This window comes from Chionomys nivalis, chromosome 22 (genome assembly GCF_950005125.1).
Source record: "Chionomys nivalis chromosome 22, mChiNiv1.1, whole genome shotgun sequence".
Taxonomy (NCBI): Eukaryota; Metazoa; Chordata; class Mammalia; order Rodentia; family Cricetidae; genus Chionomys; species Chionomys nivalis.
In genome coordinates this window covers 53,798,003-53,821,259 of record NC_080107.1, presented here as the reverse complement: position 1 = coordinate 53,821,259, position 23,257 = coordinate 53,798,003, and the positions used below count along the sequence as shown (strand labels likewise).

General features: G+C 40.6%; 1 protein-coding gene across 5 annotated transcripts in view; it reads right to left on the bottom strand.

Moving 5' to 3' along the window:
* The window catches only part of Dennd1a (DENN domain containing 1A), a 555,957-nt gene that overhangs the window by 146,755 nt on the left and 385,945 nt on the right, over nt 1-23,257 (bottom strand). For all 5 annotated transcript variants that reach the window (XM_057754486.1, XM_057754484.1, XM_057754482.1 and 2 more), the window contains one exon: nt 180-305. In XM_057754486.1, coding sequence (XP_057610469.1) covers nt 180-305 — 126 coding nt within the window. The remainder of the gene's footprint in view (nt 1-179; nt 306-23,257) is intronic.

The following is a 23,257-nucleotide window of genomic DNA, read 5'->3' as shown; positions in this document are numbered from 1 at the left end:
GGAGGGTGCTTTCATGTCTTCCCTTCACAGAAAAAAAGGCCTTGTAAGACTCCTTCATCCAAGACCCTCTACTACACACAAACACAAAACACACTTTCTTGAGGTGAACCAAGGATTTTTCATAGCCATCGGATCCCTAACCAAACATGGATGCTGTCACATGCTAAGAGGCTACTCACCGGCTCAATTTTCAGTGCATTCCGGTAGCTGCCAAAGAAAGCAGCCTGGGCTTTGAGAAAGGCTCTGGCCACCCCATCGCCTGTGGTTGTAGAGACCTTCTTCAGCCTGTTCTTCAGGGAAGAGATCTGGTGACATGAGAAAGAAGACAGTGTGAGAGCAGGTTACAGAAGGACAGATGGCTGAGTCTGGCACCCAGGACAGGGTCAACTTGGTGGGAAAAAGTGTCCTCAGCATTAGGGCTTGCTGTGGTATATTTTATATATCTCTAAAAGCACTCATTTAGAGAATACAGTTTGGTGGTCTAAGGGCTGCACTATAATCACAACCATCTAATTCTAGAATATTTCACCACCTCCAGAAGAAACCTCATGTCCCACCCTCATCTGGACAACTATCTACCTGCCCTATGCTGCATAAGTCATGTGCATGAAATCACAGAACCAGTAGGTAGTCACATATGACCAGATTCTTCCATGTATCACAATGCTGTTTTTTTTTTATAGTCATAGATATGAGGTCTTCATTTCTTTCTGTGGTTGAATAATATTCTATTGTACATTACATCTTATTTGTCAGTTTCTGCTTTGGGATGATGAATACTGGGTACTGGTGGCTATTATAAGGATTCATGGTATGGAGACAGCAGAGGTTTGAGTGCAAGAACCTGATTAGCAAAACTCTTCTCTTGCTGGAACTTGTGCAGTGAAGATCAGTTAAAAGGACTGGTGAAGTTACAGAGCACAATACTAACACAGTCAGTCATTAAAATATGGTTAACTAAGTAAAGGGAACACTCCTTTGAGGTTGCTATAGGGGTGGGTCATTCGCTTGGACTATAATAAGGCCAGAAGGTACAGGAACAAGTGCTGGGACCAGCTACTATAAAGTGAGGGATAAGAGAACACAGTCTCTATCTGAAAGTAGTTAGGCATCTATCATAGCAGGTATGTGTGTATGCGCATGCACGTTGAGTGCACATGTACTGCTCTGCTGTGCTTCCCTTTCTGGGATCACAGACTCAAAGGTGGCAGTACTGAAAGCCCGAGGGTCTCTTGACCCCAGGTAGGTTCTGTCATGGATTTTCAACGTGAGAAAAAAGTATGAAAAAATATGCTTTACTAAAATGTTAAAAAAAAAATTACCTATTCCACACCCCCCCAATAATAAAAACCTTGTCCCTTTTGAGGACAAGGATGACATTTCCATCCTTTGAAACAGTGCCTGTGCTGTCGCTCTTCTGGTACCTCAAAGGCCTTGGGCCACCTGTGCTGCGGATTATTCCTCACTTAACCTTCCCTGGCCTTTCCCTTTCATTCAGAAGGTGTTTAATTACCTTGGATTCACAAGCTGCACTTCAGGTGAGCCTCTCCTAATGGCCTCATTACCATCTTACACAAAGAAGGAGTCACTGATGGTAACTGAGCAAACAGAAGAGAGCTCCTTCCTGTCTGCCCCTGCTGGTCTGAAGCTAACCAAGCGGTTCTGGGCTCCTGACACCCCATGAGCACCTAGGCCAAGACTTCTGAAGACCTTGTTCATTCCGGGCCATGGTGAAGCTTTTGTCTTGACCTGACAGCACTTCAAACTTTTAAACTGCAAGTCTATGTGTACCTAATAGTTCAGAATTGCATTCTGTCTCTTAAATAAAAGCAAGGGAAGAAGATAGAAGGATTAAATAACTCGCCATCATACATCTAAAGCTGAACTAGCCCCGAGTGTTCCTGGGGTGCTGGTCAAATCATTACATAGGGGTTTTTCAGGGGTAATTTGGGGTAGAAGAAGTATCAGTGAGGATAGCTTCCTCCTTTTAATCAGTTGCCATAGGAGGAAGACAAAAAACAAAGGGAAGAGGACACAAGACTGTCTCAACAGTTCCTCGCCACAGCAGCCCTCTTCCTCTGCAATCTCTCTTGGGCACCACAGCACAATTCAGCCAGCTCCTGAGCCATAGGCCAGATCTACACCTCTTCATCCAGAGCTGCACACATCTCATCAACACCATCCCAAACCTGCCTTCACCTTTCAGTGAACATGACTTTGGCCCTGTGAGGTACAGCTCAATTCACTCTCGGGGTGAGCTACCTGCTTTTACTTTCTTCTCAATGCCATCTATCTACGACTGTCCTAGTAATCTTGTAAATAATCAAATACAACCACTTTAATCCTGGACCAAATCCCCTGGCCATGTTAAAAGGAGGTGAAGCCAGTATCCAGGGCTACCGTGACCACACTACTTACTATTTAAAAATGCTCCTTGTCAGAAAAGAATTTCAGATGCACAATTGGACAGATTCAGACATAAAAGACCTCTAAACGAGACAGACTGTTTAAAAAATGTAGTAGTCTTGGGAGAGAGAAGAAAAGAGTATAGACAGTTACAAAAAGAAATACTTTTAAAAATAAAACAAAGTCTTTAACAAGACAATAAAAGTAATATAAAAGAGTATGACAATCATAGATTAAAGGAGAAAAATAAGCCATGTAAAGATGGAAAATACACAGAGAGTCTGGGTTATGCATATTTTGTGTTTTCTTTGAATTTTTTGACTTGCAGAGAAATATTTGATCCTGAGGGCTGCTAAGCTAAACCAACATATATATTTTAACTTCATTATATTTTGACTTCAAAAATTGGGTCTAAGGATATGTTGCTTTGGAAAAGAGGTTCTGCTTTTGTTTCCACAGAAGATAAGAACCTGTGGATTCCTTCCAGGCTAATGTGGTTTGATGGAACAAGACCCCCCAAAAGATCTCCATGAACCCTAAAAATGTGTCACCCAACAAACAGCATGAAGCAGCTTGGAGAAAGCTATGTCCAAATTCCCAAAATGATTGCTTATAAATGTTTGTTTTTATTTAAAGAAGGTTAATTTTAAATAATTAATGATCATAAACAATTTAAAAAAATAGTGGGATATGATATAGAGATGAAAATTTTGTATTGGTATGGATCTTGGTTTATTGATACAAATTTAAGGTCAATTTTGTTATATGTTTATTTCTGCTCTTGATTAAGATACTGTGTTTGTGCAGCTTATTTAAAAATGTAATGTATAATTAAGAAATACAGGTTAATAGATAGTCATCTGTAATAGTCAAGCTTGTAGTCATGTTAGTTAGGTTTTCTTGATGTACAGAGATATATTTCAGATAGGTATTCTTCAAACCTTTCAAAGACTTATAGAATATGGCATTTAAATGTTTTAAGAACTTAGAACTTTTCATGACAATGAGACATGTCTGCTCCTGGTAGCACCAATCTACTTCAAGAGGATGATGGGCATCAAAGAGGATCCTTATGGAGTTTGCTAGCCATTTGGGCAAGAAATTGCTCTTGCCTGGACTGCTTGATGGTATGCTGAATGAACTGGACATGCAGGACCCACAGAAAAATGACTGCTAAAGTTGCCTAAAAATGGTAAGACAATGCTGGGCGGTGGTGGCACACGCCTTTAATCCCAGCACTTGGGAGGCAGAGGCAGGCAGATCTCTGTGAGTTCAAGGCCAGCCTGGTCTACAAGAGCTAGTTCCAGGACAGGAACCAAAAAGCTACAGAGAAATCCTGTCTCGAAAAAAAAAAAAAAAAAAGGTAAGACAGTCAGTCCTTCAGGGTTCCTGCTTCATAAAAGAGTCAGCATGACATTCTGCAGGATATAAAAGAAAGTGACTGACAAACTGCCAATACAGGCAAAACTGTCTTTAAAATTTCCTGCTTCATGGAAAAGTCTGCTAGATACTATGGGCCTATAGGCTGAAGATGGATGCCCCAATGTTACAAAAGAACTTTGGGTGACTGTCCAGGCAGCGAGATGTCTCTGTCAACTTTAGAGTTTTAGAAGTTGCTTACAATGTACTTCCTGTTTACTTAAGATAGTATTATATCCTTCTGGAGTCTTTTATGGAGTTAAAGAATAATTACAGTTTTCCTTAGTTATGATAAAAGATAAAGTAGATTTAACTATTGTAATTTTAGTTCTTGCTTGATACCTGTTTTGATATATGTACTTTTACTATGTTAAAGTTAAAAACCTTCCTTTTTAATTAGACAGAAAGGGGAGGTGATGTGGGATTCCCCTCTGTATGCTGTGAATACCATTAGTCAATGAATAAAGCTGCTTTGGGCCTATTGAAGTGCAAAATAAGGCAAGGAGGGAATTCTCAGCAGACAGAGGAAGAGAGAGTAGGCGGAGTCAGGGAGAAGCCATGTAGCCACTGCAGGAGACAGATGCTGGATGAAACCTTACCAGTAGGCCACAGCTACATGGTGATACACAAATTAATTCAATGGGTTAATTTAAGATATAAGAGCTAGCCAATAAGAAGTGTTAGCTAATAGGCCAAGCAGTGTTGTAATAATACAGTTTCTGTGTGATTATTTTGGGTCTGGGCAGATGTGAAACAAACAATCAGCTTCCACAAACACCTGGCATCTGGACCTTTCCCTATCACCAGCTTAGACAAGGCTGCGCTGCTTAGACAAGGCTGGGCAGGCTGTCCTACTGGCTCATTCCTACCTGTCCTGCTTGACCTTATACTGGACCCACTGATATGAAATTACTCTTTGGTTTAGCCCATGCATACAGATTTTGTCTCTTGTCCCTGCTCGTCTTGTTGTGGACATCTACTTACTCTTGAAAAGACTATCCACATCTGTATGATCAGGGTTCATGAAATGATCACAGCTTTAAGATAAAAGTACTGTATGTTGGAAGTGGCAGAATTCCAAACCAACATGAAAAGACATTTTCAAATGGTGGTGATGGCACAGGGGAGTGGAGGTGGGATGTGAATGGGAATGGATGGGATGGGGGACTCAAGCTGAAGAACAGTGTGTATAGCATGAATCATTTACTAACTCATGTAAATACATACATGTGCAGTAAAAAAAGAGAATCGTCATGTACCAACGGTTAACTATGTACGGATGCTTTCACTTTGTTCTATAAAATTGATTGTTTTGATTATCCTTTATAAAAAGCATGTTATTTTCATAATAAAGAAGTAGAGTGAGGTATTTTTAATAGTCAAATTAGTCATTGCCTTGTGGTAAAGGAAAGGGAATCCAGATGTCCCCCCATCTGTGAAGCCTCTTTTGACCATTACGCTAGGCCTGTAGACCATGTAGGTGATTCTGCCATGAGCTGCTGTCTACTACATTTCTTGCTAGTGCCAGAACCCCCATTGTAGCACTCTCTGTAGAATGAAAGAACAAGAGAGTGAGCTTTAGAAGGGCATTACAACAATAGCTTTGCTTGGAAGAATGTCAAGCTAGGACCACATTCTTCATGGTTAGGATCTGATCTCAGCTGGAAAGGACTCATGTTGGGGAAGAGGGGACAGACTGACACCCATCCACTGAATGAGATTTAGCTCAGTGACAAGGCAAACAAGCATCTGCACATCTGCACACTAAATGAATAGAAGGGAAGACACAGGGAGCAGTCAGTCACAGTAAGTAGAATGACATGGGCAGCACTGACTTCCCTCAGCTTACCTCTTCACTGTGTCTTTGTGCTAGATCCCCAGTCTCTGTCAGGTCTCTTGGCTTCATCAGCTTCCCATTGACTCTTCAGGCTACAGTACAGAGGTGCAGTCTGCTTAGCTAAGGCCTGGGACTAGTAACCTGCCTTCCTACTTTTTCTACCTGTTGAACTCCAGTTCCCTTACATTGGCCATTCATGAACTTTGTAGGGATTTAGGTACTATGAACTGGTAATGGGTGTAGTAGTCTACCTGACATTTTGTTTTGTCATCAGTTCAAATGTTATCTTCTACCAGGACTACTGTAACTGTCTTTAAGCTGGTGTTTCCTTCTCTATTTTTCTCCCAGGTCTAATCCATCCTTGAATTGAATAATCCTTAGGGGAAAAAAGGTGACTCACAACACTCTCTGAAACCTTCAGGGGCTCCCTACTCTAATATAATAAAGTCCAAATTTCAAAGCCCTCCATAGCTTGTTAGCAAAGTCCTACTCCCAACTTTGCTTTCTACTTTATTTGTGAGGCTTCAAATCCTATTACTAATTTTCTTTACTGAAACCTATAACAAAATCTACAATAATATTTTTTGTTTTAAGAAGTCATCAAACTTCTGTGAGGCCCCTTATCAAACCCTGTAGATCCCTCCCTCTCAGGGCTCATAAGCCATTGTTGGTACCCAATGCTGAAGACATGCTGGAATGGAGCTGCAAAAAAAGGATGAGGCGAGTTACTTCTAATCCCAGTTTCCAGCATTCAGTAGAAATGAGCTCACTAGTGGTTAAAAGGGGGTTCCATATCCTATATATAACAATCTATTATCTCAGTTTTTATCTTTTTTTTTTTTTTTTTGGAAAGGGTCCCTCTATGTAGCATTGATTGTCCTGGAACTACATAGACCAAGTTGGCTGGTAACTTAAAGAGATCTGCCTCTGTCCCAACCCCACCCCCTTCAATTCTGAGATTAAAGGCATGTGGTACCACAGCTAACTTCCTTTAGCTCTTATATAACAGGAGACTGCAGGTCTTTGTCCCCCGAAGGGGTAGGTTAACCCTGCAACAGCTAGCAGCATCTAGCAACATCTCATTTGGCTGCAACTTGTGGCCTAGGGCTGGGGGAGTTAAGATGGCATACTACAAAATATCATATTCTTAGCCATCTTTTGCCACCAGTGCTGATATCTTAAGATATTTCAGTCATTTTGCTATTGCTCTGAGGACACAGTCCTAGCAAGGCCTAGAACTGTGTCATTCAGATGAGGTTTCCCACTTCCCTCGTTATCCTTGAGATCTAGTTTCACTGTCTTCTCTCCTATCCCAGGACTTTTTGTATAGACTATTTCCTATTTGAAGTGCTCTCACTTACCATTATTCTCTTAACCTATAATTTGGAAATTTCCAACCAAGTTTTATACAATGATGGGAATGATCCATCTCTTGCCCAATGCTGTTCAAAAGTAGATTGCTCAGAGCACTTGAAATGTGTCCAGTACAACTGAGAAAAGTTGTATTTTACTTTATTCAATTTGAATTTACACGGCCACAAGTGAATAGTGGCTACCATACTGGGTGACGAAGGGCTCTGTTCAAATGCTGCATCTTCAGTCTGATTCCACACACTAGACCATGGTTCTCCTGTTATGTGCTTCACTGTAGCTTCTCTCCACCACCACACAACAACTAGTAGACAATTCAGGCCTGTCTCTTCTAATAGACTGACCAGTTTAGGAAGGTAGGACCAAGGTCTTCCACAGGGCAGGCATAGCATCTGACTAGAAACACAGTTCTCAAGTTTGGCTCAAGCCAGTCTGGGCAGAAGCCTTGTACAGTGGCTGTACTAATTGCTGGGGTAAGAAATGGAGTCCAGAGGGATAGGGAGTCATATTTTCCCCCCAAGCAAACTGACTGTCCTCCTTTCTTTTCTTTTGTGTTTCAGTTTTTCAAGACAGGGTTTCTCTGTAGCTTTGGAGCCCGTCCTAGAACTCACTCTGTAGACCAGGCTGGCCTTGAAATCACAGATATCTGCCTGCCTGTGCCTCCCAAGTGCTGGGATTAAAGGCATGCGCCACCACTCTCCAGCTGTCCTCTTTCTTGAATAAACTATACATTAAGACATTAAGAGTTTGTTTAAAAATGCCTGGGGAATGGCTGGGTACAGAGGGCAGAGTGACTTGTTTTCTCCACTGCAAAGAAGAGAAACACACTAGCTTACTTTGTCCTCTTCCCACTAGCTGCCAATAAATGAATGAATGAATGAATGAATGAATGAATGAACCTTTGTTAGTCTATTTAGTTACTGGAGAGTACACTGGCTGAGGTCCAAGATCAATGTTGGTGTCTTTCTTTACGGTCCTGCACCCTTGTTTTGGTGTATATATGTGTATATGTGAAGGTGTCTTCACTGATCACTTTCCACCTTGTTTCTCAAAGAAAAGTCTCTTGCTGCCTCTACAACTCACAGATTTGGTTAGTCAAGCTAGCAAGCTTGCTTTGGAGAATCCCTTCTCCACTACTTTGTACACTGATACTACAAGTGGGCCACCAAGTCCTCCTGGATTTTATGTTGATCCTGGGGATATAAACACTTTAATTGGTTGATCCACCTCCCCAACCCATCCACCTTATTTTGAGACAGTCTCTCACTGAACCTGTCTGGCTATACTGAATGGCCCCTAAGTCTCAGGGACCCTCCTGTTTCTGCCTTCCCAGCTCTCACATTACTTGTATGCTGCAGTCATTGGCTTCTTTAAGTGGTTCCTGGGATCGTAACTCAGGTCTTTATGTTTATCTACTTAGCCATCTCCACAGCCCCTGTCTAATCTCTATATTCCTTTGTTGGTTCTTTGTCTCTAATCTGAAGCAGAAAGTGTTGGCATGTGAGGGTAATCTCATAGCACTCTCTTTCCAGTGATAACTTCTGAAAGAACTATGAACCCATCGAGAAAGAAACATGAACACCCTGCTAGTAAGTAAATGATACAGCAAATGTTCACATGCCCAACATCCAACGAAGACCAGAAAAACTCGGTGAGATAGGAGCTGTCATCTCCATTACACAGATGAGGACACTGAGACTTAGACTTCCATTTCATAAATAGTCCAGTGGCGAGCAGAAGCCAGAGTCAAGCTTGGGTCTGTTCTACTCACTGCCTGTGCTAGCCTGTTAATTTTCACGGCTACCAGGGTTTCTTAGGGCAGCAATTGCACTTGTCCATGGCACTGGCTTACTGTCTCCCAACCTAATGCATCACCATTACTGCTTCCTCTCATTTCCATGTTTCTATTTCTTTCTTGAGAAGATGGTTGGACCTTGACCTCAGTTGGGTTTAATTGTGTCTTCTGCATCCCATTTTCCCCACAAAGCCCTCAGTTCTCTGTGGGGGAGTGTAGGGCTACGCTAGTGATGCAGAGCTCTGCAGTGGTGCAGGTGATGACCCTGGGGATCTCTGTTACCCCTCTCCTGACAACTCATGGGCTACATGTAAGTCAGAAAGCTGGCAAGAGTCCTAATTCTAACCAGCTTTTCATCAGACAGAAAGATCAATTTTCATTATGTGAATGCTTATTTCACTATGCTACAATGGCTCGGGTGAGTATCCTGTGAAAAACTCTCAAATCCTTAGAATGTTATTCTTAGAATAAAAAATATAATTTAAAAACAAAACTAAGAGACTCCTACTTTCAGTAGCTATTAAAGAAAGTCCAGGTAGGATCTAGTATACACACATGCACTCCAGCCCCTTTCAACACACTGAATTCAAAGACTTTGGCATCCAAGAGAAAAACTCACAGTAGCCAAGATACTTGCACTTTCCTACCCTTCTACTCATTTGCAAAATTCACTTGCTCCAATCCTTTCCTTTTTTTGTCTGGAGTAAGTAAAACTGTCTTTGTTTTTTCTATAAAACAATTCAGCTTTAATACTACACACACACACACTACACACACACACACTACACACACACAGATGCACTGAACCTCAAAAATCTTATACAAATTACTGAAGATTAAAGGATCTGTGCTCAAAGTGACATTTATTTATACTAGTAGGTAGCTACTCAATAACAAGATTATTTCTAACCAAACATGTGCAAGTGTATGCATGTATGCTTTGGGGGGAGTATTTTCAAAGCAGGGCTCCCTGCCCCAAACTCCTGGCAGGCCAGGATTAAAGGTCAGATTTAAACCATCACCATGCTTCACAATGCAATCTGTGCAGTGCTGCGTAATGAAATGGTTCAGTAAAGGTGCTTGTGAAAATTCTTTTAATTAGGCCTAAGGCTTTTCAGTTGTCAACGTGAATAAACCAAGAAGCATTCTCTTGCAAACAGAACACACAAAATAAAAATGGAAGTTGCCTTTGAAAAAAAATCAAAGGTGCTTTCAAAAGGAAAGTTAGGCACTTTTTAAAAAAAAATATATATATATATATAACCTCTATCACTTTTTAAAACTACCAACATTAACAACAAACAGACTAGGAAACAAAAGCAAAGGAGGACTCAGATTTCTCATCATTACTACCCAACCCTAATGAAAAGTCCTTAGAAAAAGATCCCAGTTGACTACAAATGTTTGTCAGAAGACAGGATGACTTTCTTCAAAGGCAAAGTCTGTTTTACCAGTTCACTGTAAGGACTGTACTACATCAGCATATCTCTGGAGACCAGTGAATGTGCCACAAACGGTAACTGCAAACCAAATGACACCTACTAAGAGCGTGTCTCAGTTAACTCGAAGCGAGCTAAGTTCAGACCCAAGGATGAGCATTATCACGGCAGGAGCATCCCTAAAAAGTGCCTTTTTCTTTTTTCTTTTCTTTTTTTTTTTAAATTGTTACACTGATCAAACATCAAGACTATCAAAGCCCCTAGAACAGTGCCTGGCACACAGCAGGTGCCTAACAGATAGTGGTTTTCTTCTATATTAGTCCAACTCCAAAGCCAAAATTACCCAATTTTAGCATCAAAAAAGAATAATGGGTTTACAATGAACATTTTCTAGGGCATCAATTACTGGAATGTCATTCATGATGCTGGGCTTCGTGATTTTATTTAGTGACCCAAACTCAGTATATATTTGGGAGTTAATGAAGTGCTTGGTGTTTACCAAGATAATAACAGAGTTTGTCTCAGCAACAAGACAGGGCTGAAGGATATGGATTTCCATGCTGAGGAAGGCAGTCAGGCCGGATCTATGGTGGATCACATGGGTGTATCCACACAGAGTGAGCTACCTCCAAAGGGGATCTGGGCATCTCTACCTCCTCAGGGGAGGGAAGAAAACAGGAAGTGGGGTGGGGGTGGGAAGTGCATGTAATAGAAGTGCTTCACAGTGTCCCTGCTGTGATGAACAACTTGATCCACTTACAGTTCCAAACACATGATGCATAAAAGAGCTGACAGAAATTCAATTCTTGCAAAGAAAAGCATCTGCTCTCTAGTGGGAACGGCCAAATATTAAGCAGTTTTAAGGCAGGGCAGAGACCTGGAGGAGCACACTTCATTATCTAGATAGCACAAGTAAGGAAACGAATAGGATTACAAAGCAAGCTGAGGAACCAGCATTCCAAGCATTAATTACCCGGAGTAAAATGATTCACGTTAAATCTTTGTTACAACAAATATTAAACCCAGCTGTGTTTATGTAGCAGTTGTGAAAAAGGAGGAAAAAAAAGAAATCCATGTACAATATCTGTGAGCTCTGCCAGTTAATTGAATTTGCTGGCAGCACTTCCTCCATGGTGAGCCAAACATCCTCAAAGATAAAATGTAGCTTTAAACAGACCTGGGGAAAGCAGAATCAAGAAATTTCAACCAATAAAGCACAACTCTTTACTGGTATAAAAGTGAAGTAAAATTCAGTAATGAAAGGAAGGAAGTCTCTTAAACATTTATGGCATTCCAAAGCTCAGAGTTGTGGTTTACTGCTGAGGGCTCTTCTGATGTCCCACAGTGCTCCTGCCCCGGCGTCTTTAATGAAGCCCATAAAGTCCTAGATTGTGGACAAATCATACACACACACACTCTGGCCAAGGTGCGCTAGGTCATGATGCTCCTTTGCTTCCTGCTTGGAATGTACAAATGGAGTGGCCACTGGTGTAGAACAAAGACAATTCCTTAAAATCAGAAGGGTTGAAGGAGTGTATGCTGGTCAGAGGTGACACCATTCATGCAACTATCCCTCACACTCAAGTCATATATTTGTTGATGTGGGACAGAGGGAAGCTTTGGCCAGATTTTGGGAAGTTGAGAAAAGTGAAAAGTAGGATTCCCTTACCAATGGGATACATCATAGCGTGGTACATGGCAAATCACTGGCTTTTTTTCTTTTTTTCTTTTTTAAGCTCATTTCCTACTGCCCCCATTTGAAGTCCAAATTTGTGCTTTTGACCACACCTACTCTGGTCCTTCCTCTACTTCTTAGTCTCACCTTTGGTCTCGCATGTCTCTTCTGGCTGTGTTAGACTGTGATGCACTTCCCCATCTTATCTTGCACATGGATAGCTCCAGCACTCAGTCCCATCTTCCAGTTAACCTCACCTTTTGCTGGCAGGATGGTGACCACTTCTTATTTGTTTTTAGGTACCGGTGTCCCCAACACACTGAGTACACATCCAAAAACCTTTGGCTGAACAAATAAAGGATGAAAATGTCCATTCTAAAGTGGCCACAGATTTATTTGACTAGACATGCCTGGGGCTCCCATGGACAGAGGCAAACTGCTGGTATAAAATGAAGGGGGATAGGAGGGTGACAAGAGATGAGGCAGGAGAGGTCAGCAGACTGGACTCAAAAGAGTTCTATGTGGCCTTTTAACTTCACACATGATGGAGGTGGGTCTTCTTTCTATGTGTTGCTTTCATTGGTTAATTAATAAAGAAACTGCTTGGCTTTTGATAGGACAGCAGCTTAGATAGGCGGAGTAGACAGAACAGAAGGCTGGGAGAAAGAAGCCAAGTCAGTCAGTCGCCATGATTCTCCCACCCGACACAGACACAGGTTAAGAATCTCCCTGGTGAGCTTAGCCTGTTTGGATGCTCACCTTCCTGGACCTAGATAGAAGTGGGAGGACTTTGGTCTTCCTGTAGGGCAGGGAATTTGGACTGCTCTTCAGTATTAAGAGGGAGGGGGAATGGACTGGGTGGAGGAGAAGAGGAGTGGGTATAGGGGGAGGGGAGCGGGGGGAGGGGGCAATATGTGGGAGGAGGGGGAGGGAAATGGGAAACGGGGAGCAGTTGGAAATTTTAATTAAAAAAGAATAAAAAAATGAAAAAAAAAAAAGAAACAAATAAAAAAAAAATCTCCCTGGTCCTCCCCCTTCAGACTGGAGAGGGAGGGGGAAAGGAGTGGGGGGAAGGGGAGAGGAGTGAGAGGGAAATGGGAGGCTGGGAGGAGGCGGAAATTTTTTTTTTCAATAAAAAAAAAAAAAGTAGCCGGGCGGTGGTGGCGCACGCCTTTAATCCCAGCACTTGGGAGGCAGAGGCAGGCGGATCTCTGTGAGTTCGAGACCAGCCTGGTCTACAAGAGCTAGTTCCAGGACAGGCTCCAAAACCACAGAGAAACCCTGTCTCGAAAAACCAAAAAAAAAAAAAAAAGAATCTCCCTGGGAAGTCACCAGCTCGTGGTACTACACAGATTATTAGAAATGGGTTGATCAAGATGTGAGAATTAGCCAATAAGAGGCTAGAACTAATGGGCCAAGCAGTGTTTAAAAGAATACAGTTTCCGTGTAATTATTTTGGGGCATAAGCTAGCCAGGCGGCTGGGAGCCGGGCAGAACACAGCCCGCTCCTATTTCTACACACACATAGAAAAATAAGACACCATCATAGGCCTGTGAATCAGGGAGTGGCACTTGTGTGTTGGAGTACGTCATCAACGACAACATGAGAGTAGGCTGTAACTGGGGAAGCAGGGGTAAAACGAGCCATCCAGCTATCCACTAGCTCACACCAACTAGCCTGTGACCTCATGGAGAAGAGCGGCATCTTCATCGTAAAACCTGGACCACAGTTGGCGCTACCTAAATACCTGCTGCCAAATCAGTAAACAATCCATAAGACAGTACTAATACACGCAAACATAGCCTAGGGATCAGATCCAGAGGAGGCTCTAATCCTTCAGTACTGTGATACAACATGTTGTTGCATGTGCATGGCTGGTATCATCCACAGAATGGAGCTCTCAGCACATCTCTAGGGACTGGGGAATTGTGGCTTTTGGAGGAACATGGTATTAAGAGACTCTAAGAGGGCTTCAGATGAACATGAAGCCTGTAAGCTGATTTTAGATCAGTAAGAATGGAATATTCTTGTTCTATTTCACCACTCAAGTTTACAGCCAGGAACCGAAGCAATATTTTCAGTGAAACAGGAGCATACTGCAAGTTTCATAGAAACTAGCAAAGTAGGAGGCGTTAACCATGCCGCCCTCTGCTCCCTTTATTATATAGAAGGGTAAAAGAGCCATCAACTCAAGTAAATGGTCACAGCAGCTATAGAAATCAAAGGTATCCTTTGCTCAATTTCATAAACCACAAGGACTCAGCTGGTCCAAAGCTCAGTACTGGAACCCTTTCTAAATTACTTTCTAAGACCTCTTTTCTTTAACTGTACCAAGTCAAAACTCAGGATAAGAGAATGTGTGCATTTTGGAAGGGTAGTCTGATGAGTCTTGACAGTTTACGCACCTCACCAAGATCAGGGACAGGCTACTTCCTCACACCACCAGAGACCCAGGAGGATTTTTACCCAGGCCACCTTCTCTAGGCCATTGCTCTCTCTTGTCCAATATTCATGAATGAAATAATGCTTATCTTCTTGACTATGGTTTCTTTTCTCATGTTTTATAAATACTGAGTTAGTCTGTGATTTGGTGATAAAGAAATGAAGGCTACAACACTTTATGTAAACCCCACATTTAGGCTGCAGTCAGTTACTGTGTGCCAGGAGCAGCTCTGTCATTCTCACTCATTAAAAAGCCCACTGAATGCTTGCTTTTCCTTCTCTTAGATGAGCACCTAGGAATGGAGCCTCCTGGTATTGTAGTAGATCTGTGTTAACTTCCTAGAAAACCATTAACTGATTTCCTAAGTGGCTATGCCATTTCCTATACCCATGAGCTGTAATAACAGTTCCAGGCAAATCCTCAGATAATACTTCTGGTGCCAGGCCTGGGGAGATGGCTCAGTGGTTAAGAGCACTGGCTTTTCTTGGAGAGGACCTATGTTTGGTTACTAACATCCACATAGTGGTTCACACCTGTGTGTAACTGCAGTTCTAGGGTATTCAACGCCCTTTTCTGGCCTTTGAAGGCACTGCATGTGTTTGGTGCATAAATATATATGCAGGTAAAATATCCACACAAATAAAATTAAACCTAAAAAATAATTAAAAATATACTTGTGGTGTCAGTCCTTAAAGTTAGCCTTACTGAGGTGTGATATACATGTTACAACTCATAACTTTCAGTGAATAGTTCTAGAATTTGTGTGCATGTGTGTGTACATGCACTTTGAGTCTAAGACAACTTAGAGTGTTGTTCCTCAGAAGTCTTTTTTGTTGTTGTGTGTATATGTGTGCTTAATGAGGCAGAGTCTCACTGAGTAGCTCTGGCTGGCCCAAAATTCACAAATGTCCACCTCTACTACTACCTCTGGACCACCTTGTTTTCTAATAGCATCTCTTTGGGACCTGGGGCTTGCTCATCAGGCTATACTGGCGGGGTAGTGAGCCCCAGAGACCCTTTCTTCCACATCTCTCCATTGCTGGGCTTCCAAGTGTAAGCTTTTAAAGTGAGTTCTAAGGACTGCACTCAGGTTCTCATGCTTGAGTGACAAGTACTTTACCAACTGAGCTAGGTCCCAGCTCCTAGATTTATAGTTTTTAAAGACACAAATATTCACATGTCCACCATAAAAATCAAGATGCAGAACTCCATCCCCTTCATATTGTCTATAGAATTCCTATATATTCATATAGACAATCTGATGTCTACCTCTAGCTGTGTCTATATCAGAATGTCTTACTAGTAGATCCTTGCACTAATTATGAAATATGGGTATATCTATTTTGTTGGAAAGATCAGTAGTTTCTTTTGATTACTGAGTAGGGTTCCAGTTTATGAACATATATACTTGGTTATATGTTTGTCTGATGAAGGACATGGGGATCTTTTTGAAAATTTGGGTAATTATGAACAAAGCTGCTGAAAGTATTCACTCATTTGTATGCATATATACAAGTTTTCATTTGCTCTGATAGATACCTAGCAGTGCGTTTGGTCACAGAGAAAACATATGTATAAGATGAAGAGTTTTAACTTTTTATTTTAGTATACAAATGGTACCTAGTCATCCATCACAGTGGCATTAATTTGTACCCTCCACCTAATGATGCTAAATATTGTTTCATGTGCTTGTTGGCTACGTGAATATCTTTCTGATGCTCTTCTTAAGTCTTTTGCACACTTTAATTATTGTGCTCTCATATTACTGAGTCTTAGTGTTTCTTTACAAATTTTGGACCGCATCCTTTTCTTTAGAATTTTAAATTACATTTATTTATTTTATATGCGTGTTGGAGCAGAGGGGTTGCCCATGTGTCGCAATGGATGTATGAGGTTAGAGGACAATTTGCAGGAACCAGTTTTCTCTTTCCATCATGCAGATCTCTGAACAAACTTAGGTTGTTAGGTTTGGCAGCAATTGCTGTTATCTATTGAGCAAATCCTCCTGCTTTTTCCTTTAAAGATAGAACCACCGAGAATATTTTCTATGCCTTAAATTTGTCTCTTTATTAAATGCCTGTGTTTACAGGAGGTAAGTATTTACGATATTGAGATCTACTTCATGATTTTTTCTTTTATGATGCTTGCCTTTTGTAACCTACTAAGAAATCTTTGCTTACCTCACATTCATTTAGATTCTCTCATGTGTTCTTCTACTTCTTTTGTAGTCTCAGCTCTGTTTCGATGCTTCATCTGTTTTGTGCTACCAATTACATGAGGTAAAAGTCAAGGTCCCTTTTCTCCACAATGACATCCAGTTGTTTCAGCACATTTATTTTGGGGAAAGAGAACCCAGACAAGACCAAGCCCCTGTTCATAGGAAGGTCTCATTCTGAGTTCTTCCTGAGTCTATGAGGTGTTCATCTACACTGTCTTTGTTATGTCGTTTTGTTCTCAAAGTCAGGTAATAAAAGTCTTACAGCTTTAGCTTTCTTTTTCAATACTGTCTTGGCTAGTCTAGTTCTTTAGCATATTCACATATATACGTTTTAGAATTAGCTTGTCAAGTTTTCAAAAAAAAAGCCATCTGGAATTTGGGTTGGGATTATATTGAATCTATAGATCAATTTAGGCGAATTAAAATCTTAAAAATATTGCATAAAAATATTGAGTCCTCCAATCCAAAACATGGAATATCTCTTCATTTATTTAGGTCTTTCAAAAAATTTTTTCTCAAATGTTCTTTAGTTTGCAGCATACATTTTTTTATTGTTAAATATATTTTGTATTTTGCATGCTATTTTAAAAATCTCATTTTCAATTGCTCATTTCAAGTATATAAGAATATATTTGAATTTTGTACATTGATATTTTCTTGTGTTTTTGCTAAATCCATTTTTGATGCTCCTTAATATTTTCCATATACAGGATCATGTTGTCTGAGTAACAACAAGTTTACTTACTTCATTGTTTCTATATGTAGGCTTGATACTCAATGTCTTCCTTAATTACTCTGGATGTTATTTCTTTTAAGCCATGGTCTCTTATTGAATCTGGAGCTCATTCAACTAGACTGGCCAGCCAATGTGCTCCAATGTGCCTGGCCCTAGCCCTCCCTCAGCCTTGGGGTTAAGATGCACTCATTGGTACATGGGATTTTAACATGGGTGCTGGAGATCAAACTCAGGTCCTCACACTTGTACATGGGCACTTTGCCAAATGAGTCATTCCTCCAGGCTCTACTTACTTTCCTTATCTTCAGAAATTCTCTCCCTCCTTCCCTTGCCTTCTTTTGTTTATTGTCCTAATTATCTGGCTTGGATCTCCATCTTCCGCACCAGGCATGATGTGAGTAGTCCTTCCTGGATGGTCCTCTTGTCATAAGGTTTCCCAGTTTTTAAGAGCTTTTATATGCATGGGTCCTGAATGATTCTTAAAATACATGTGCTTTTGCAGCTCTCTTAGTCTAGTTTTCTCTTCTAGCCTTTTGACTGGGTAAATTACTCAAACTGATTTCCAATCTGTATTAACTTGATCACTGTGTTTTATCTTTTATTAGATTCAATTTGTTAATATTTTGTTCATAATTTCACATTTTTATTTATAAGGTATGTCAGTCTATAGTTTCATTGATAAATTTTTTTTGTTTTGTTTTAATCTTTGGGTAATGCTGACTTCAGGAAATAAAATTGGGAGTTATTTTTTTTACCTCAATGCTTGAAAAACTTTATGTATAATTATATTTGTCTTCAAACGTTTTAATCACAAATGCAACTTGTTTTTAAACAGAATACTAACATTTACATCCTTTCTTCTTGAGTCACTTTCTGGATTTATGTATTTGAAGGAATTTGTGCATTTTATCTAAATTGCTAAAATTATAGGCATTAATATAGTCCTAATTATTTTGTTTCTCTTTTTAAAAAGTAAGCATTCATTTTGGACTTCTGCAGATTACACGAAGTTGTGGAAATAGTACAAGCACCCATGTCTGTGTCACCAGCTCCCCGAGATTTCCCATACTGGCACTGGAGTTCGTCCAAAGCAGGAGCCCAGTGCTGGTGTTCGCTCCAGCTGCATTCTCAGCCCCACTGTGCCTTTCCATCTTAGGTTCCACCCTGCACTTCACTGCCAAGCTTCCGTCTCTGCTGAACAAAGACTGCTTCGCAACCTTTGTCTTTTATGGAACTGGCACATGCTAAACAGGTATCTTGTAGAATGTTCCAAAACTTGAATATGTATATATTTTTTTCATTAGAATACATTTTGGAAATAGCACCTGATATGAAGACTCTTTTCCATCACATTACATTGGGTCACATGACAATCACATAAAACCACTCTGATGTTAAACTAAACCTGAAGCCTGGGTGTTTCTCCATGAAGCTTACTACAGTTTTCTTTGCAAACCCTATTTTTAATTAATTTAGGTTTGTATATAGCACATCAGTTTCATGATGACATTTTCATGTACTGTTTTTATCCTTTTTACTGATGGCCTAGGTGGGTCCCTTTCTCCCCTCAATAGCTCTCCCTTGCTTTCATGTCACATTTACCTTATTTACCTTTGGGCAAACTACTATTTTTTTAGAATGAAATTGCTCAAAAACAACCTCCTAGAAAGGAGAGCATTGTTAGATAGTGTTTTACTTTCCTCTATATGGAAGACTGGTCTCTTTTCACCAACGCTCTTTTGATTAGTGACTACATGGTATATGTTTTTCATTTTTTACTTAAAGATTTTTTTTTTTTTTTGGTTTTTCGAAACAGGGTTTTTCTGTAGCTTTGGAGCCTGTCCTGGAACTAGCTCTTGTACACCAGGCTGGCCTTGTACTCACAGAGATCCGCCTGCCTCTGCCTCCCGAGTGCTGGGATTAAAGGCGTGAGCCACCACCTCCCGGCTACTTAAAGATTTTTTATTTTATTGATGTGGCATGTCTGTCTGGATGTATGTATACATTTAAGTGTAGGGGTACCACAGAGGCCGGAAGAGGGCACTGGGTCCCTTGGAGCTGCAGTTACAGGTGTTAGTGAGACACCTGGTGTGGGTGATGATGCTGTGATCTGTAGCAAAACAATAAAAACTCAGAGACAGACATCCAAGTTCAACCTGAAGATCAGAAAAGCAAAGCAACCAGTCACTGACTCTTATCTCTACCTCAGACCGAAATGGCGGTCCTGCCTCCTCCCATCTTATATTCCTCTCTGGATTATAGATGTGCACCACCTCCTGGCCTTATGGCTAACCAGTGTGGCTACTGTGATTAAAGGTGTGTGCCACCACTGCCTGGTCTGTATGGATGACCAGTGTGGCTGTTTTACTCTCTGATCTTCAGGCAAGCTTTATGTTTAAAATACAAATGAAATAATACTACCAAGATCCAGACTCTGGCCTTCATGACTGGGCTGCGAGCTCTTTCAAGCTCTCTCAGCTGCTACACTATCTCTCCCAGCCCCATTCTTTCACTCTTTAATCTTAATCTGTATATTTAAAGAGAAATTCAAGTGGTTGGGGAAATGGCTCCATAAGCAAGCATGATTAAAGTAAAGTCACATGTGACAACAGACATCTGTAACTGCAGCCCAGGAGCTGTGGCAGAGACCGGTGACTCTCTGGAGCTCACGAGCCAGCTGGTTTAGCTCACTTAGTGACAGCCCTGTCTCAAAAAAATTAGGTGGGGGCTAGAGAGAGGGTTCAGCAGTTAAAAGCACTGGCTGCTCTTCCAGAGGACCTGGATTTGATTCCTAGCACTCACATGGTAACTTACAACTGTCCATAACTCTAGTTCCAGGGGATCCAATATGGCCTCTTTGAGAATTGTAGCACACAATTATATAGACATACATACAGGTAAACACTCACACACATTTAAAAAGGTCTTTAAAAAAAAGTCACTGAGAAAAGATACTCAACCGGCCTCCATGTACATGCACATACAACAAACATATGTACAAACAAATATACATACCACATACATACAGTGAAATTTTTATAGGTAGTATACAGAAGTAATGAACTACTTATTGGGATATTTGGATGTGTAATGTGGCTCCAATCTGGAGTATATTTCATATACTCATGCTTAGAGGACTTGCCCACACACCCAACTCCATGGACCCAGGCATGTTGTTTTGCTTTTTTTGTTTGGTTTGTTTTGTGTGTACTACTGTTTCTTTTTCTTTTCTCTTCTTCCTTCTTCTTCCTCCTTCTTTTTTTGGTTCTTCAAGACAGGGTTTCTCTGTGTAGCCCTTGCTGTCCTGGAACTCACTCTGTAGATCCTGGAACCCGGCTAGACTCCAAACTCAGAGATCTATCTGCCTGCCTCTGCCTCCTGAGTGCTGGGACTAGAAAGGTGGGCACTGCCGCCACCTGGCTGTATGTGCTTCTTTTATTCCTCCTGAAAAACACTCGGAACACTCAGCACTGCTTGGCTAGCTGTATGGCCCTGTCTTCTTTCTCCTCTGGTGGTTTCTGAGTCAACAATATTTATCTATCTTTGATTTGATACGGTCCACAGTCAACAACATCACAGACATTTCAACATTTCTATAGAACATAAAAACCAATGAAGCATGCTATGCTTTGTGAACCTGCTGTCATATATTTTACTTCATATATTTATATGAATATGAATAAATATTCTTCATATATTTATACAACAATACATAATATATTGTTATTATTTTTACTTGAGTACTTGGTTATATTCATAAATATAAAAATGAGAAGATATGTTTTTTACATTAACCTATGCATTTACTGTTCCTGGCTGTCTTCACGCCTTTGTCATAGATGCTTCATTATATTACTGCCCACTCTCTGCTCCACCCCAAGAGCTTCTTTTGACATAGCTTAGATCTGATGACAAGTATTTCTTTTACTTTTTTCTTAATCTGTAAAAAAATGTTTTAAAAAGTTTGCTTTTATCTTTGAAAACACATTTTTGGTAGTTAAAGAGTGTTTAGATTGAAAACTTGTCTTTCATAACTTTAAAAAATATCCTACTTTGTTCTGGCTGACACAGTTCCTGACAAGAAGCCTGCTGGAATGACTTCTTTTTCTTATAAACTTTCCCCCTCTCTTGTAGATAACTTAAAGTTGTCTCTTATCACTGGATCTGAGAGGTCATCATGATGTACCACTGTGTGGGTACTGTTCAGTCCAGTGTTTGTACCAGGCTTATTGTCTTAGTGACACTTTTGTCGCTGTTATAGACGGGTACACACACACACACACACACACACACACACACACACACGACTTCTGGAGAGCTAGAAGTTATTTGTGGAGTAGAGGAATGGTAGCAGTTGCTGGAGCAGCAGCTGAGAGCCCACATCTTGATCCACAAGCAGGAGGCACAGAGAGTTTTAAAACCTGTCCCAAATGACATACTTCCTCCAGCAAGGCCACACCTAATCCCCTCAAAGAGCCATCCACTAGGGACTAAGGATTCAAATGCCGAGATTTACGAGGGATGTTTCATACAAACCCTCACACTCACTGAGCTTCTCAGAGCTCTTAGGTTTTCACTTCCATCAAAACTTCTGAAAACTGACTATAAAGTATTTCTGTCTTCCCCACTTTCAAGGACTCCAATTGCACATATGTTAGCTCTCTTGAGACTGAGATATGGGGTGGTCACTAAGGTTTTGTTAATGTCTCACCTTTGCTCCCGTCTACTTTACATGAATTTTTATGGTTATGCCTTCAAGCTTATTTACCTTTTATGTTTATACTAATTTTCTTCTTGTTACAAGGGCATTTATGATTCTCAATATATCTTGTACTTTTAAAACAGTTTGGTTGCTAGTGCATGATTGAACTGCCAGAACCCAAGATCTGCCTGGCTGTGTAGCAAGATACTGTATTAGAAAATATAAGTAACCCAGTCAGGTGCCTGTGCTAATGAAGTCATGAATGGTAGAGAGCCTACAACTGCCACTTTCCTAACACAGTATACTCTCTAACCTCACTATAAATATTTATACTTATACCAAGAGACAAGTGTAGTTCTCACCCCTCATCAAAGAGTCTTTGTAACACACAGAGACCTTATAGAAAACTATAACCAATCAAACTGTGGAGTTATGGAGCCCAGTTCCAATTGATACATCTACAACACAACTCCCGAGACTCAGGGTTCATCACAGAAGACAGTGTATGAAGACTGTAGAGCCAGAGGACCAGAGAGTTTGCTGTGAGACTATGTCTCCTAGAAATATCAGAGAAGCTACACCCACGAAGCCTCACCAACATGGCTGCCTAAACATGACTTGAATAAAAATGACACCAATAAGATATGCTTAACTGGAAGGGAGTAACCTCAAAAGGTCTTAAATCTAGACAAAGAATTATAGGCAACTAAGGAATGCTGAGAGACAGAGAAATAGTCTTCCTCTAGCCAGAACACACTGACTCTCAATACCAAATGGCCAGTCCTGAAAAAATCCATACAAGAAACAGTATACAGACCAAGCAGGATGTGTTATAAATTTAGTGTACACAACACACACCCCAATGGAAGAAAAACAAATTTGAATTAAAACAGAGCAGATATATAAAAGGGGATGGAGGGAGAAAAGGAGAGGGGAGGAATGATATATATATATTATAATCTCAAAAAAATTATTAAAAAACTAAAAGTAGATGAATGACTAAATAGACAAGTAAGTTATGCTAACACTGGTGTTACGTTGTTGAAGGCTGGATCTTGTTGTTCTTTCTTAAGTAGGGTAAAAGTTCATTTTGACATGAGATTAAAATTTTCCCCTATTTTCAGGAAGCCAAATTTCTGGGAAGTCAGGTCGATCCTTTGAAGGCTTTAGAAACAGGCTTGTTTAAAACTGTTTAATGAAATTTATGCCCACACA